The sequence below is a fragment of the Nicotiana sylvestris genome, chromosome 4 (assembly GCF_000393655.2).
Source record: "Nicotiana sylvestris chromosome 4, ASM39365v2, whole genome shotgun sequence".
Taxonomy (NCBI): Eukaryota; Viridiplantae; Streptophyta; class Magnoliopsida; order Solanales; family Solanaceae; genus Nicotiana; species Nicotiana sylvestris.
In genome coordinates this window covers 157,615,562-157,627,657 of record NC_091060.1, presented here as the reverse complement: position 1 = coordinate 157,627,657, position 12,096 = coordinate 157,615,562, and the positions used below count along the sequence as shown (strand labels likewise).

The 12,096-nt window shown below is 39.6% G+C and overlaps 1 protein-coding gene and 1 non-coding gene across 2 annotated transcripts; one reads left to right on the top strand and one right to left on the bottom strand.

The window, feature by feature from the left end:
• Positions 1 to 702: 702 nt before the first annotated feature.
• Positions 703 to 809, bottom strand: LOC138890927 (small nucleolar RNA R71). Its single transcript, XR_011407290.1, has one exon. It is a non-coding gene; the product is annotated as a small nucleolar RNA R71 (small nucleolar RNA).
• A 4,571-nt stretch (positions 810 to 5,380) lies between these two features.
• Positions 5,381 to 6,520, top strand: LOC104218460 (uncharacterized). Its single transcript, XM_070173782.1, has 2 exons — positions 5,381 to 5,454; positions 5,563 to 6,520. Exons 1-2 carry the CDS (start codon positions 5,381 to 5,383, stop codon positions 6,518 to 6,520), a joined length of 1,032 nt encoding a protein of 343 aa, XP_070029883.1.
• The last annotated feature ends 5,576 nt before the right edge of the window (positions 6,521 to 12,096 follow it).

The following is a 12,096-nucleotide window of genomic DNA, read 5'->3' as shown; positions in this document are numbered from 1 at the left end:
AGCGCCGGTCGCGCTCCTCGGATTTTGGGGCGTGACACTACCATACAAACCAGAAATCGAGAAACAATTCCGACAGTTGAGGAAGGAAAGAAATCAGGACTAGAATATATAAAAGTTTGGGAAATCCCCAGCAAAATAAATTATGGAGGGAGATGATGATAATGTTGATTTGGCTACAAGAGAGGCATCCCAGCTAAGAGAAAAAGTTGCACGAGATGTTGAGGAACCAGTTATTCGAAATGAACAACTGGTCAATGAAGAAGAGAGGGCTCAAATAATTGCTCAGAATCAACCCTTGGGTACAGACCAGTTTGCAAACATAGCTCCCTGCATTGGGAGACCACTTGGTGATTACGCTAGACCGATCTACAACCAAAGGTTATAAAGTATTAGACCACCTCCAGTTGCAGCTAACAATTTGTAGTTGAAGCAAGTGTTGCTCCAAACCCTTCAGAACTGCTGTGTCTTCAGAGGAAAGCCAAATGAAGATCCAAACAACCATCTAATGGAATCTAAGGAGATCATGAACACCTTCCAGTAAAATGGTGTGTCACAAGATGCAGTTTATCTAAGGGCATTCCCCTTCACACTCAAAGATGATGCAAGAAGTGGTTGCCAAGCTTTCCCCAGGGATCAATTAGAACTTGGGAAGAGATGAATAGAAATATTCTTGATAAATATTTCTCCGCAGCTAAAACGGGCATGTTTAGAAGACAAATCCATAAATTATCCCAGAAAGATAATGAAACTATTTTTGAAGCATGGGAGAGGTTTAAGGAATTACTTCGAAAGTGTAAACATAGTACAATTGAACTCTAGATGAAACTCCGGGATTTTTGGGATGGATTGACACCAGCCTCATGTAAAATATTAAGTAATATAGCTAGAGGCCCGTTGATGAAGAAGGCCCCAGGGAAGATAGTCATAATTCTTGATGAGTTGTCTGAAGATGCAAACTAGTGGCCTTCTGAGAGTACTGAAAGAAGAAGATCGACTACTGTTCACTAGGTTGATGCTAATACATCTATGCAGGTATAGCTTGATGCCATGGCCAAAGAAATAAGGAAGCTGACCTTATCCTCGCTACAGAATGCGCATCATGCGGCATGTTATATTTGTGGAAGAGGACACCCTACTTATGAGTGTCAAGCCTCAACAGAGGAAGTGAATGCTGTAAGGAATTACAACTTCAATGCAAAGGGTCAGAAGCACCCAAGTTTTCGTAGAGTTCATCTGGGGTACAACAAATGCATGGCAACAAAACAACTTCAAATTTTAGGGAAAAGGAGCTACAGTCTTCCAAAATTAGCAGAGACAAAAGTTTCAGCCTGAATAATCAAATTAGACCGGTCTAGAAGATATGATAAAAGCCTTCATTGTCAAGAAAGATAAGCGGCTAAGCTCATGGGGCATCAATTCAAAATCTAGGGAGGCAAATGGGATAAATTGAAACAATATTGTTTGAGAGAATTCCAAGATCTCTCCTAGTTGATACTGATAGAAATTCAAAAACACGGTGAATGTTGTGACCCTGAGAAACAGGAAAGTGTTGAAATATCCCACTCCAATCCAAAAAGTGGTTGTACCTGAAAAAGAAAGTGGGTAGAATATAAAAAATAAAGTTGATAAGAAGAAAAAAGACAAAAAAGGAAGCTGAGAAAACGAATAAGGAAGAAACTTCTAGAAGGGAGGAATCTAATGAAGAGTACAAGCACATGCCTGCTCTAGCTTTTCCCCCAAAGCTTTTTAGAGAAAAGCTGGGCAAACAATTTAAGAGATTTTAGGATATGCTAAGACAGATTAATATAAATTTTCCATTCGCAGAAATTCTCTCCCAAATGCCATCTTATGCCAAATATTTGAAGGAAATCCTTACAAAGAAGAGGAAGATAGAAGATACCTTAGTGGTCAAGCTCACAAAGCATTGCGGTGCATTCTTGCAAAACAAACTCCCACAGAAGTGTGGAGATCTAGGGAGTTTTACCATGCCTTTCTCTTTAGGCACTCTTAACTTTGATAAATTTTTATGTGATTTTGGTGCTTCAATTAATTTAATGCCTTTGTCTATTTACAAGAAGATGGATAATGAGATTGGAGAGATAAGGTCTGCGCAAATATCTTTGCAGCTGGCAGACTAAACAACTATAATACCTGAGGGGATTGTGGAAGATGTCTTAGTTCAGGTAGATAATTTCGTATTTCCTGTAGATTTCATAGTGATGAAGATGAAAGAGAACAAGGAGGCCCCCCTTATCTTAGGAAGACAATTCTTAGCAACGGGTAGAGAAATATTGGATATACATGATACAAAAATCATGCTTAGAGTGGGTGAGGAGACTGTGACTTTTGAGATGAATATAGAAACGGGTGTGAAAAAGGAGAAGTCAGCTGCAAGTGTTAAGTGGAAGGTGTTGAGTCAAAATGAGAAGGCTCCAGTGATAGAAAAAGATAAGTGTAAGGTGTACCCCAAGAAGGCTTAGAAGAATTTGTTTGCATGAATGTGTGCAGTAGTTCGGGTGAGAAGAATGGAGCCCAGCTTTGATTAAAAAAAACCCCGACTAGAGATTCAGGATAGTTTCCTCTACCTTATATTTTTTAATTATGTGTCATGGGAAGATTCCACAACTTAAAGTGTGGGGTGGGAGATATTTGTATGTTGTATGTATATTAGTCTTAGTTTTGTTTGTTAGTTTAAGTGGATTGATAGAAACTTTTTAAAAACAATCCATAAAAATTTTAATTTTTTTAAAATTTTCAAAATTTACCAACGATGGATATCATCGGCAGATTTCTTGATGGATTAAATTCGAAAAAAAAATATAAAATGATTTTCTTTTGTAGGCATTGTAATAAATCCCCTTGGTTTTTCTTTATGCCGCTGTTCTTTTCTAAGGGTTTTGTTTGAATCTGCTGTAGTTAGTTTTTTATTTTGTAGAAGTAGGAAACCTTGCATTGTGATTTGAATTGAAAGCAATATCTCCTGACTTGGTTATACCTTTAGAATAGTGAGTGCTTTAGTTGTGACGTTTAGGTTCTGTTTTTTACTCTTGTACAAGTACCTACCCGTCCCACTGCCTACATTACAACCCAATAAGATCTTACTTGATCCTTGATTGAAAGTTCTCAATTAGTAGAGTAGTACACTAAAGGAAAGCCTATGGTATGTCTTTTGTGTCATTTGAATGTTGTTTCTAAGAGCGAGTGAATTCTTTCTATCTCGAGTTCCTAATTGTTCTTAAATTTTATTATGTGTGGAACTACTCTCTATTGTTATGTAGGGCACTTGATTCACGAAGAAAAGGTAATGTTGTTGACCTCTGTATTAGAGTAAGTGAACGAGTTGTGAAAAATGCATGGTACTTGTGAGTCAAATCTTGAGGCAAAGATGTTACACTATTGTGCTTAGTCTATTTTAAATATTCTTGGTATAATGAGTTAGGAGAGTTGTTTAAACATGTCATGTCTATATGAAGTGTAGTTTGGTTTCTTGATGATGAACAATGGTTTAAGTGTGGGGTGTTGATGGTATGCTATAATTAGGTGTTTTAGTCGCTCATTGCACACCAATTTACTGCACTTTAATTGAGTTTGAGCTTTAATTGCTAGTGTTTTGCACTAATTGTGTGTTTTATGCCTTGTAAGAGTGATTCGGAGCTATGTAGATGTTAGGGAATGCATTAGAGAAATTTTGAGCTTTGATGTTTGAGTAAAAGACCAAGGGATTAAGCCAGGATCGTGTTCACGGGTCAAGGACCAAGTCTGGATGTCAAAATCAAAGCAAAATCTGTACTCTGAGAAATTTGCACTAATGCGACGCATTGTGCGACACGCTAGTGCAATTGTCTGCTACTTGTCAGTACTAGCTCTTTGAGTTTCCCACTAACACCCCGCTTGGTGCATCACCCCATGCGACGTTCCTGTGCAAATTTTATAGTGTAGTTGTTTGATTTCATGTAGGAAAAATTATTTTCATTTGGGCCTGGCGTACTTGGTATATATACATGGAAAACGTTATTTTTGGGAATTTTGACATATCTAAGACCTAAGAAAGCTAAGGAGGAGGAGGAGAAGCAAAAACACAAGGATTTCATCATTCAATCCTTACTCAAGACACAAGTTTGGATCGTTTTATATTTTCCTTTAATTTAAACATATTTGTGATGAATTATTCCATATCTATGTAGTAGTTCTCTTTAGGGTTTGATGGATTTGGTGTGTTTATCTTTGTTTGTGAATTATAACTCTAGTTTTTATATATTGAACCGTTTTGGATGATTCAATTGTTGCATCTATATTCACTTCTTCATGTAACCGAAAGAGGCATAACTTTTGATTTCTTTGCATGATATTTTGTTGGTTGAAGTCATTAATTATCCCTAGTAATCGAAAAAGGCTAGTTGAATAGTTGATTAAACTTAGATAGGAGGATAATCGAAAGAGGTTGTCCTGAAGACCAATCCACTACGAATTCTTGCATATCTTCACCGAGCTTAACTTAGTTCATCTTGTGAGGTTGAGAAATAATCGAGAGAGTAGTTTCTTCTAAACGTGTGAACTAATAATTGAATGAATTTGAGGGACTCACATGAACACTAGAAGTGAATCATCTAGAGTTAGATCCAAAACAATTATCTTGGACCTATTCCATCAAAACCCTATTTTCTCCCATTGATAAACTTGCTTGCTTACTCATTGTTGCAATTATCATTAGTCGATCGTTTAGAATCCCAGTTAATTTTAGTTTTAGTCAAATAAATCTCAATTATTGATGTTCTTTGATAGAAATAAAGATATAAACAATGAAAATACTGTTTAACTCCAATCCCTGTGGATACGACATTTTAATTTACTATTTTCGACTAGGGAGCATATTTAAGTGTATGTTTTGTGCTCATCAAATTTTTCCCCATTTTCGGGGATTGTCAATCAATAGTGTTTGAAATTATTTATAGTGCTGATTCAGGAGTTTTTCTCTTTATTTCATTTTCCCTATTACATTGGGTGTTCTTTGACTGGTGTTCACCAGGTTGATGCTAATACATCTGTGTAGGTACATCTTGTTTCCACGAGCAAAGAAATAAGGAAGATAACCTTATCCTCGATACAGAATGAGCCTCATGCGGCATGTGATATTTGTAGTAGAGGATACCCTACTTATGAGTATCAAGACTCAACCGAGGAAGTGAATCATGTGGGGAATTACAAATTCAATGCAATAGGTCATAAGCACCCCAGTTTTTCGTAGAGTTCACTTGGGGGTACAACAAATGCATGGCAACAAAACAACCTCAAATTTCAGGGACATGGAACTATAGTCTTTCAAAATCAGCAGAGGCAGCAGTTTCAGCCTGAATAATCAAATTAGACCAGTCTAGAAGATATGATGAAAGACTTCATTGTCAAGAAAGATAAGCGGCTAGATGTTCATGGGGCATCAATTCAAAATCTAGGGAAGTAAGTGGGATAAATTGAAAAAATATTGTTTGAGTGAATTCCAGGATCTCTCCTAGTTGATACTGATAGAAATTCAAAATAAACGGTGAATGCTCTGACCCTGTGAAGCGGAAAAGTGTTGAAAGATCCCACTCCAATCCAAAAAGAAGTTGTACCTGAAAATGAAAGTAGGGAGCATCTGAAAAATGACGTTGAAAAGAAGAAAAAAGGCAAGAAGGGAACTGAGAAAAAAAATAAGGGAGAAATATTAAGAAGGGAGGAATATAATAAAGATAGCAAGCACATGCCTGCTCTAGCTTTTCCCCCAAAGCTTTCTACAGAAAAGCTGGAAAAGCAATTTGAGAGATTTCCGGATATGCTAAGACAGGTTAATGTAAATTTTCCATTTGCTGAAATTCTCTCCCAAATAACATCTTCTGCCAAATTCTTGAAGGAGATCCTTACAAAGAAGATGAAGATAGAAGAGACCTCAGTGGTCAAGCTCATAGAGCATTGCAGTGCATTCCTACATAACAAACTCCCACAGAAGTATGGATATCCAGGGAGTTTTACCATACCTTGCTCTTTAGGCACTCTTAATTTTGATAAATCATTATGTGATGTCAGTGCTTCAATTAATTTAATGCCTTTGTCTATTTACAAGAAGCTAGATAATGAGATTGGAGAAATAAGGTCTGCACATATATCTTTGCAGTTGACAGACAAAACATCTATAATACCTGAGGGGATAGTAGAAGATTTCGTAGTTTGGGTAGATAAGTTCGTATTTCCTGTAGAATTCATAGTGATGAAGATGGAAGAGAAGAAGGAGGTCCCTCTTATCTTAGGAAGACAATTCTTAGCAACGGGTAGAGCAATATTGAATATACATGATAGAAAAATCATTCTTAGTGTGGGTGAGGAGACTGTGACTTTTGAGATGAATGTAGAAATGAGTGTGAAAAAGGAGAAGTCAGTTGCAAGTGTCAAGTGGAAGGTGTTGAGTACAAAAAAGAAGGCTCCAGTGATAGAAAAACATAAGTGTGGGGTGTACCCTAAGAAGGTTAAGAAGAATTTGTCTGCATGAATGTGTGCCCTAGTTCGGGCGAGAAGAATGGAACCCGACTTTGATTCAAACCCCGACTAGAGATTTAGGGTAGTTTCCTTTACCTTATGCTTTTTAATTATGTATCATAGGGAGATGACACAACTTAAAGTGTGGGGTGGGGGATATTTGTATGTTGTATGTATATTAGTCTTAGTTTTTATTTGTTAGTGTATACGGAATAAATCAGAAGGTCCGATTTTGTAACCGCTGAGGAACATCATAAATACCATTCCCAGAATGCTCGAAGTTCAGCTCGGGGCTCGACCCTGAGGGTCCTATATGCTCGAACTCGGGGATGAGTAAATCGACGGCTATGATGGACGAGTGGGAGATTCTCAAGGCATATGACTAAAGCTAGCCAAATCTATTAGGGTGGTTCAGGCCCGCACTGTGGCATTAAATGATTATACCAGCCATATATCTTTGTAATAAATGCACTTGTACTATGTTGGGATTCCACTTAATATATAAAAGGGACCATTGTCATTTTATAAAGGGAGACAACATTACTCATAACATTTAATACAAGAACATTCTATACTCTCTAACTTAAACATATTCTCTCGGTTTCACTACATACATTTATTGCTTATATTTATTGCGTTCTATCTATTGTTCTTCATTTATTGCTTATTATTGGTCATAAAGAACCTTCATCAAAGCTCTTAAACTGTTAGTCCTTCATCGACTATCCATAGCTCAGCATCGAGCTCGACTTCGAGTTCTTATCTTATTTTCTAGTTTCACACTTAGCATCTATTGCCTAAAAGCTAGCATAAAAAGGGATCACGTATTTTTAGAACCACAAAATCAAATCTAATTGTAATTACCATTTTCAAGTTAAACAGTTTGGCGCCCACCGCGGGGCTAAAAATAATAGTGATTGTTTTCTTACTGGTTTGCTACTTAACGCAAGTTATTTGTCACATTTCTTCTTGTCCAAGAATCTTTGATTTCAGGTCAAAATGTCTAACTCACTGAATGCATATCAAAATAACTGTCTTGAAGACCATGAAGAGAATGATGTAGTTGTTCTAGGTATTTGTGTACCACCACGAAACCCTGAGGATGCGCCAGAGCCAATACCTACGGACGTGGTCTCACGCGATAGCCAACCCAAGTTGATATAAGCTCCCACACTAACAGGAGCGTATGCCAAGGAGACCAACAAGAAACTCAGAAAACCCTAGCTCAAGAAGAAAAAATGGTTAGCCTTCATGTCATTTTTGAGATGTTGCAGGCACAACAACTGGTAAGTGCTCAACTGCAAAGCCATCAAATAACCCCAAGTATAGCGACCCCGGAAACGACCCCTCGAACTGAACAAGAACCTGAAATGTCGAGTAACAACGGGTCAGCAGATGACCTCGCTATCATGAAGATGCTCAAAGACCTTACAAAGAGGATTGAGTCGGGCAAAAAGATGATGGAAGGAAATGACAAAAAGGTAGAGACCTACAACTCAAGGGTCGACCAGATCTCAGGCGCAACCCCGATCCTGAAAGGTGTTGATTCAAAGATGTTCGTACAAAAATCATTCCCATCAGATGCCTCTCCAAAGGCCATCCTGGAGAAATTCAGAATGCCCGTTCTACCAAAGTACAACAGAACCTCGGATCCTAACGAGCACGTCACATCTTACACTTTAGCCGTAAAGGGAAATGACCTGAAGGATGACGAGATTGAATTCGTCATACTGAAGAAGTTCAGAGAAACACTCATTTGCCATATTGGCATACGCTTTCATAAAGGTACATGCCGGTGCCATCAAAGTGGCTACAAGGAAATCCGACGTCTTCAAAATCAAACGAAGGGAAAACGAAATGCTATTGGAGTTTGTATCTCGCTTTCAAATGGAGAGAATGGAATTACCACCAGTCTCTGATGATTGGGCAGTGCAAGCCTTCACCAAGGCTTGAATGAGCGAAGTTCGGTGGCTTCAAAGTAGTTCAAGCAGATTTTGGTTGAATATACCGCCGTGACCTGGTCGGATATTCACAACCGATATCTATCAAAGATCAGGGTTGAGGACGACCAAATAGGAGCCCTATCGGGCTCGGTATATCCAAGAAGACTCCTAGCAAAGGAGCCAAAGCCAAACAAGGAAAGGTACCAACCATACACCGAAGATAGGAGAAATGCCCCAAGACGTAACATACCCGAAATGATCGAAGAGAAGACCGAGGTCAGAATCCTCGGGGACACTTCAGCAGAGTCGAATTCAATAGGCACAAAGGACAGACAGAGGCACCCCGCCTATTGGAATACCACTTCAACATTGACTTTAGACATCGTATCCGCCATTAGTAAAATCAGAGACACCAAGTGGCAAAGAACTGTACTATTTGATCCATCGCAGAGGAACCCTAACTTAGTGTGCGAATTTCACGGCACACACAGTCATAGGACTGAAGATTGTAGACAGCCCCAAGAAGAAGTAGCCCGACTACTCAACAAAGGGCACCTCCGAGAGTTCCTCAACGACCGAGCCAAAAACCAATATCGGGAAAGAGGGGCAAATAGGAAAATTGAAGTAGAAGAACCACAACATATCATCCACATGATTGTCGGGGGAGCCGACGTCCCACAAGAACCCACTATCAAAAGGACAAAAATATCCATCCCCAGGGAAAAGCGAACTCGAGGTTATATACTCGAGGACGCTCTCATATTCAGCGATGAGGATATTGAGACCCTGTCTAAGCCTCATAACGACGCAATGGTAATCTCTTTTCTTTTGAATAAATTTCAAATTAAACGTGTACTTGTGGATCCAGGTAGCTTGGAAAATATTATCAGGTCGAGGGTGGTTGAGCAGCTTGGACTACTTGACCAAATCGTGCCCGGCTCTCGAGTCCTAAAGGGATTCAACATGGCAAGCAAAACAACAAAAGGAGAAATCACCCTCCCGGTCAACTTGGCCGGCACAATCCAAAATGCCAAATTCCATGTCATCGAGGGAGACATGAGGTACAACGCCTTACTTGAAAGGACGTGGATACACTGCTTGAGAGTAGTACCATCAACCCTTCATTAAATGATGAAGTTTCCGATGCAGGGCAGAATAAAAACTATGTATGGGGAATAGCATGCAGCGAGAGATATGTTCGTGGTGCACGAAGTGGCACCTGCGCCAATACCATATCATTGAAGGAGCCAAAGGATAAGCGAACAATAAAATAGCAATAGCGAGATAAACTCTTGACTACACCCGACTAAACAAGTAAAGAACCGTAACGCGTCCTATGAATAAACAATTGAAACATATCAAGGCTCGAAGCGCCGTCAGCACCATGGTATAATCATCTCCCTTTTTGTTTACATTTTACACTGACTTGTGTACAAGTATCTGATCAGAACGGTCGAAGCGCTTTCCAGCTTGAAGGCCTTAGGTTTCAAAAGCGTGCATTGCACTCTTTTCCTTCGATCGGGTTTCATCCCAAGAAGGATTTTACCGGCAAGGTTTTTAACGAGACAACATCTATATGTTACCTAAGGAAGACTCAAAAAGTATTCAAGGCTTCTTTTCAATCATCTCGAATACTGAGGGGCACCCCCTGGAAGATCACCTCCTCGGAGAAGCCAAGATGTGCCTAACGGGGTCTTGATAGGAAAGCAAAGTACCAGGCTAGATGGTCAAAAAAACCGTGTCCGTGTAGAATAACCGAGCCCAAGACAAGCAAAAACATGTATACTTGTACCAAGTAATCAAAGAATACTTTCCCCTCCGTCAAAGCATTTCACGTTTCAAAGAAGTTTGCTATTTTTACAAAAAGGCTCCAGAGCCAAAAATGTCCTGAACACTCGGGGACTGGCATCAAAAAATCAAAGCCATATAACCTCTTGGTCGAAAGCTTCAAACTCGTAAACCCTCATTGAGGCAATACCATGTTTACGAGAAATGGCTCCAGAGCCAGGAAACTTTCAATAACTCGGGGACTGTCGCCGACTGCCACCCCATCGACTTATCAAAACCCAATACCATAAGACCACATGTGGGAAATCTCAAGCTCGTAAGACCTTTTAAAGGCAACACCAAAACTGTATGACCTCAAGCAAGGCATGAACCTTACTTGTACCTAGTAAACACATATGTAGGACCTCAAGTATGGCATGAACCATACTTGTACAAAGTAACTCATCTGTAGGACCTCAAGCAAGGCATGAACCATACTTGTACCGAGTAAATCATTTATAAGACCTTACAAAAAAGCATTATCCCGATCTTAAAGTTAAAGCTATATATCGAACATATAAGACCCCTAAAAAGGCATACCCTCGATATAGATGCCAAAAAGTACTTCACAATGACTACGATCACAAGGTTGTACCAGCCAAACTAATGAGACTTTCGGATGCCCGACCATCGCTATAAAATCACAGGCCTTCAATTACTTCGACAAAACTTAGAAAATAACCGGTTAATCAGGCTACCCTAGACTTAAGCAAAAGAGCTTTGATCATATTAGCTCCAAACTACAGGCTTCAAAATCATTCAACCATCGAGCGAAACCCCCTGAGGTACTCATCTACTGCCACATAACAGCTCACAATCGAGGTTTCTATCGAACCATCGAAGAGTCGGACGAACACAAAAACTTGTAAAACTCTTTAACGAGGGATAATAAAGCCTCTATTAGAGGTCGTACCGACCCAATGCATAAGAGCCATTGTCGCTAGCTCATATTAGAGGTCGTACCGACCCAATGCATAAGAGCCAATGCCGCCAACCCATATTAGAGGTCGTATCGACCCAACGCGTAAGAGCCTAAGGGACGACTTGAAATTCCAAAACTTGAAGGACAATGAGCTCGATTAGAAATCCGACTCAAAGACTGAGCCCGAAACAGTTAACTAAAACACGCCTAAGGGCACATACGTGAGATCTACTGTCTCCAGCTTAAGCTAAAGGTCATACCGACCTAAATGTGTAAGAGCCCTTGTCGCCAGCTTAAGTCAAAAGGTCGTGCCTACCAAATACGCAAAGGCATACGGGCCATCCTAACAAGCTTCAGAGCCAAATTATATACCTAAGGGTCATTACTCGAAGTCTAGTTCACCTAGACAGTCATCGACTGACATATAAATTCAAAACGAAGAAAGACATGCATAAGCAAAGGAAAGTGCATGAAAGATGAAACCAAAAGGTTTTCTTTTATATGCATACGCGAAAAAATACAAACGTTACATTGGAAAACGCTCTTTGAGAGCCCTATTCAAAGAATCAAAAAGGAAAAGCCGAGTATACTTCCCCCTCGGGGATATTGGATCGTCGGCCCATTCCTCATTATCTTGGATATCAAACAAAAGGAACTTTGCGTCATATTCATCCGCATTGGCATGCGCTATCTCTTTCGAGAGATCGAAACCCCTAGCATATATCATTAGCAGGTAATATTTTCGACATATCATTCGTGTTTTAAATCTTTGTGAGCTATTATTGCAGGCTAAGAAGATGTACGACCGTGCCTTCCATAGGCTCCAAGATGAGCTTTTGTGTTGCGGGAAGGAGCTCGAGGTGCTCTCCTTGTCGCTGAAAGAATCTGAGGCCTCTT

What these genes read in the sequence shown, in the direction of transcription:
- LOC104218460 (XM_070173782.1), top strand. Translation starts at nt 5,381, where the DNA reads ATGATGAAAGACTTCATTGTCAAGAAAGATAAGCGGCTAGATGTTCAT. An exon ending in TCAATTCAAAATCTAGGGAA is followed by an intron (nt 5,455 to 5,562) that starts GTAAGTGGGATA and finishes GACCCTGTGAAG; the next exon opens with CGGAAAAGTGTTGAAAGATC.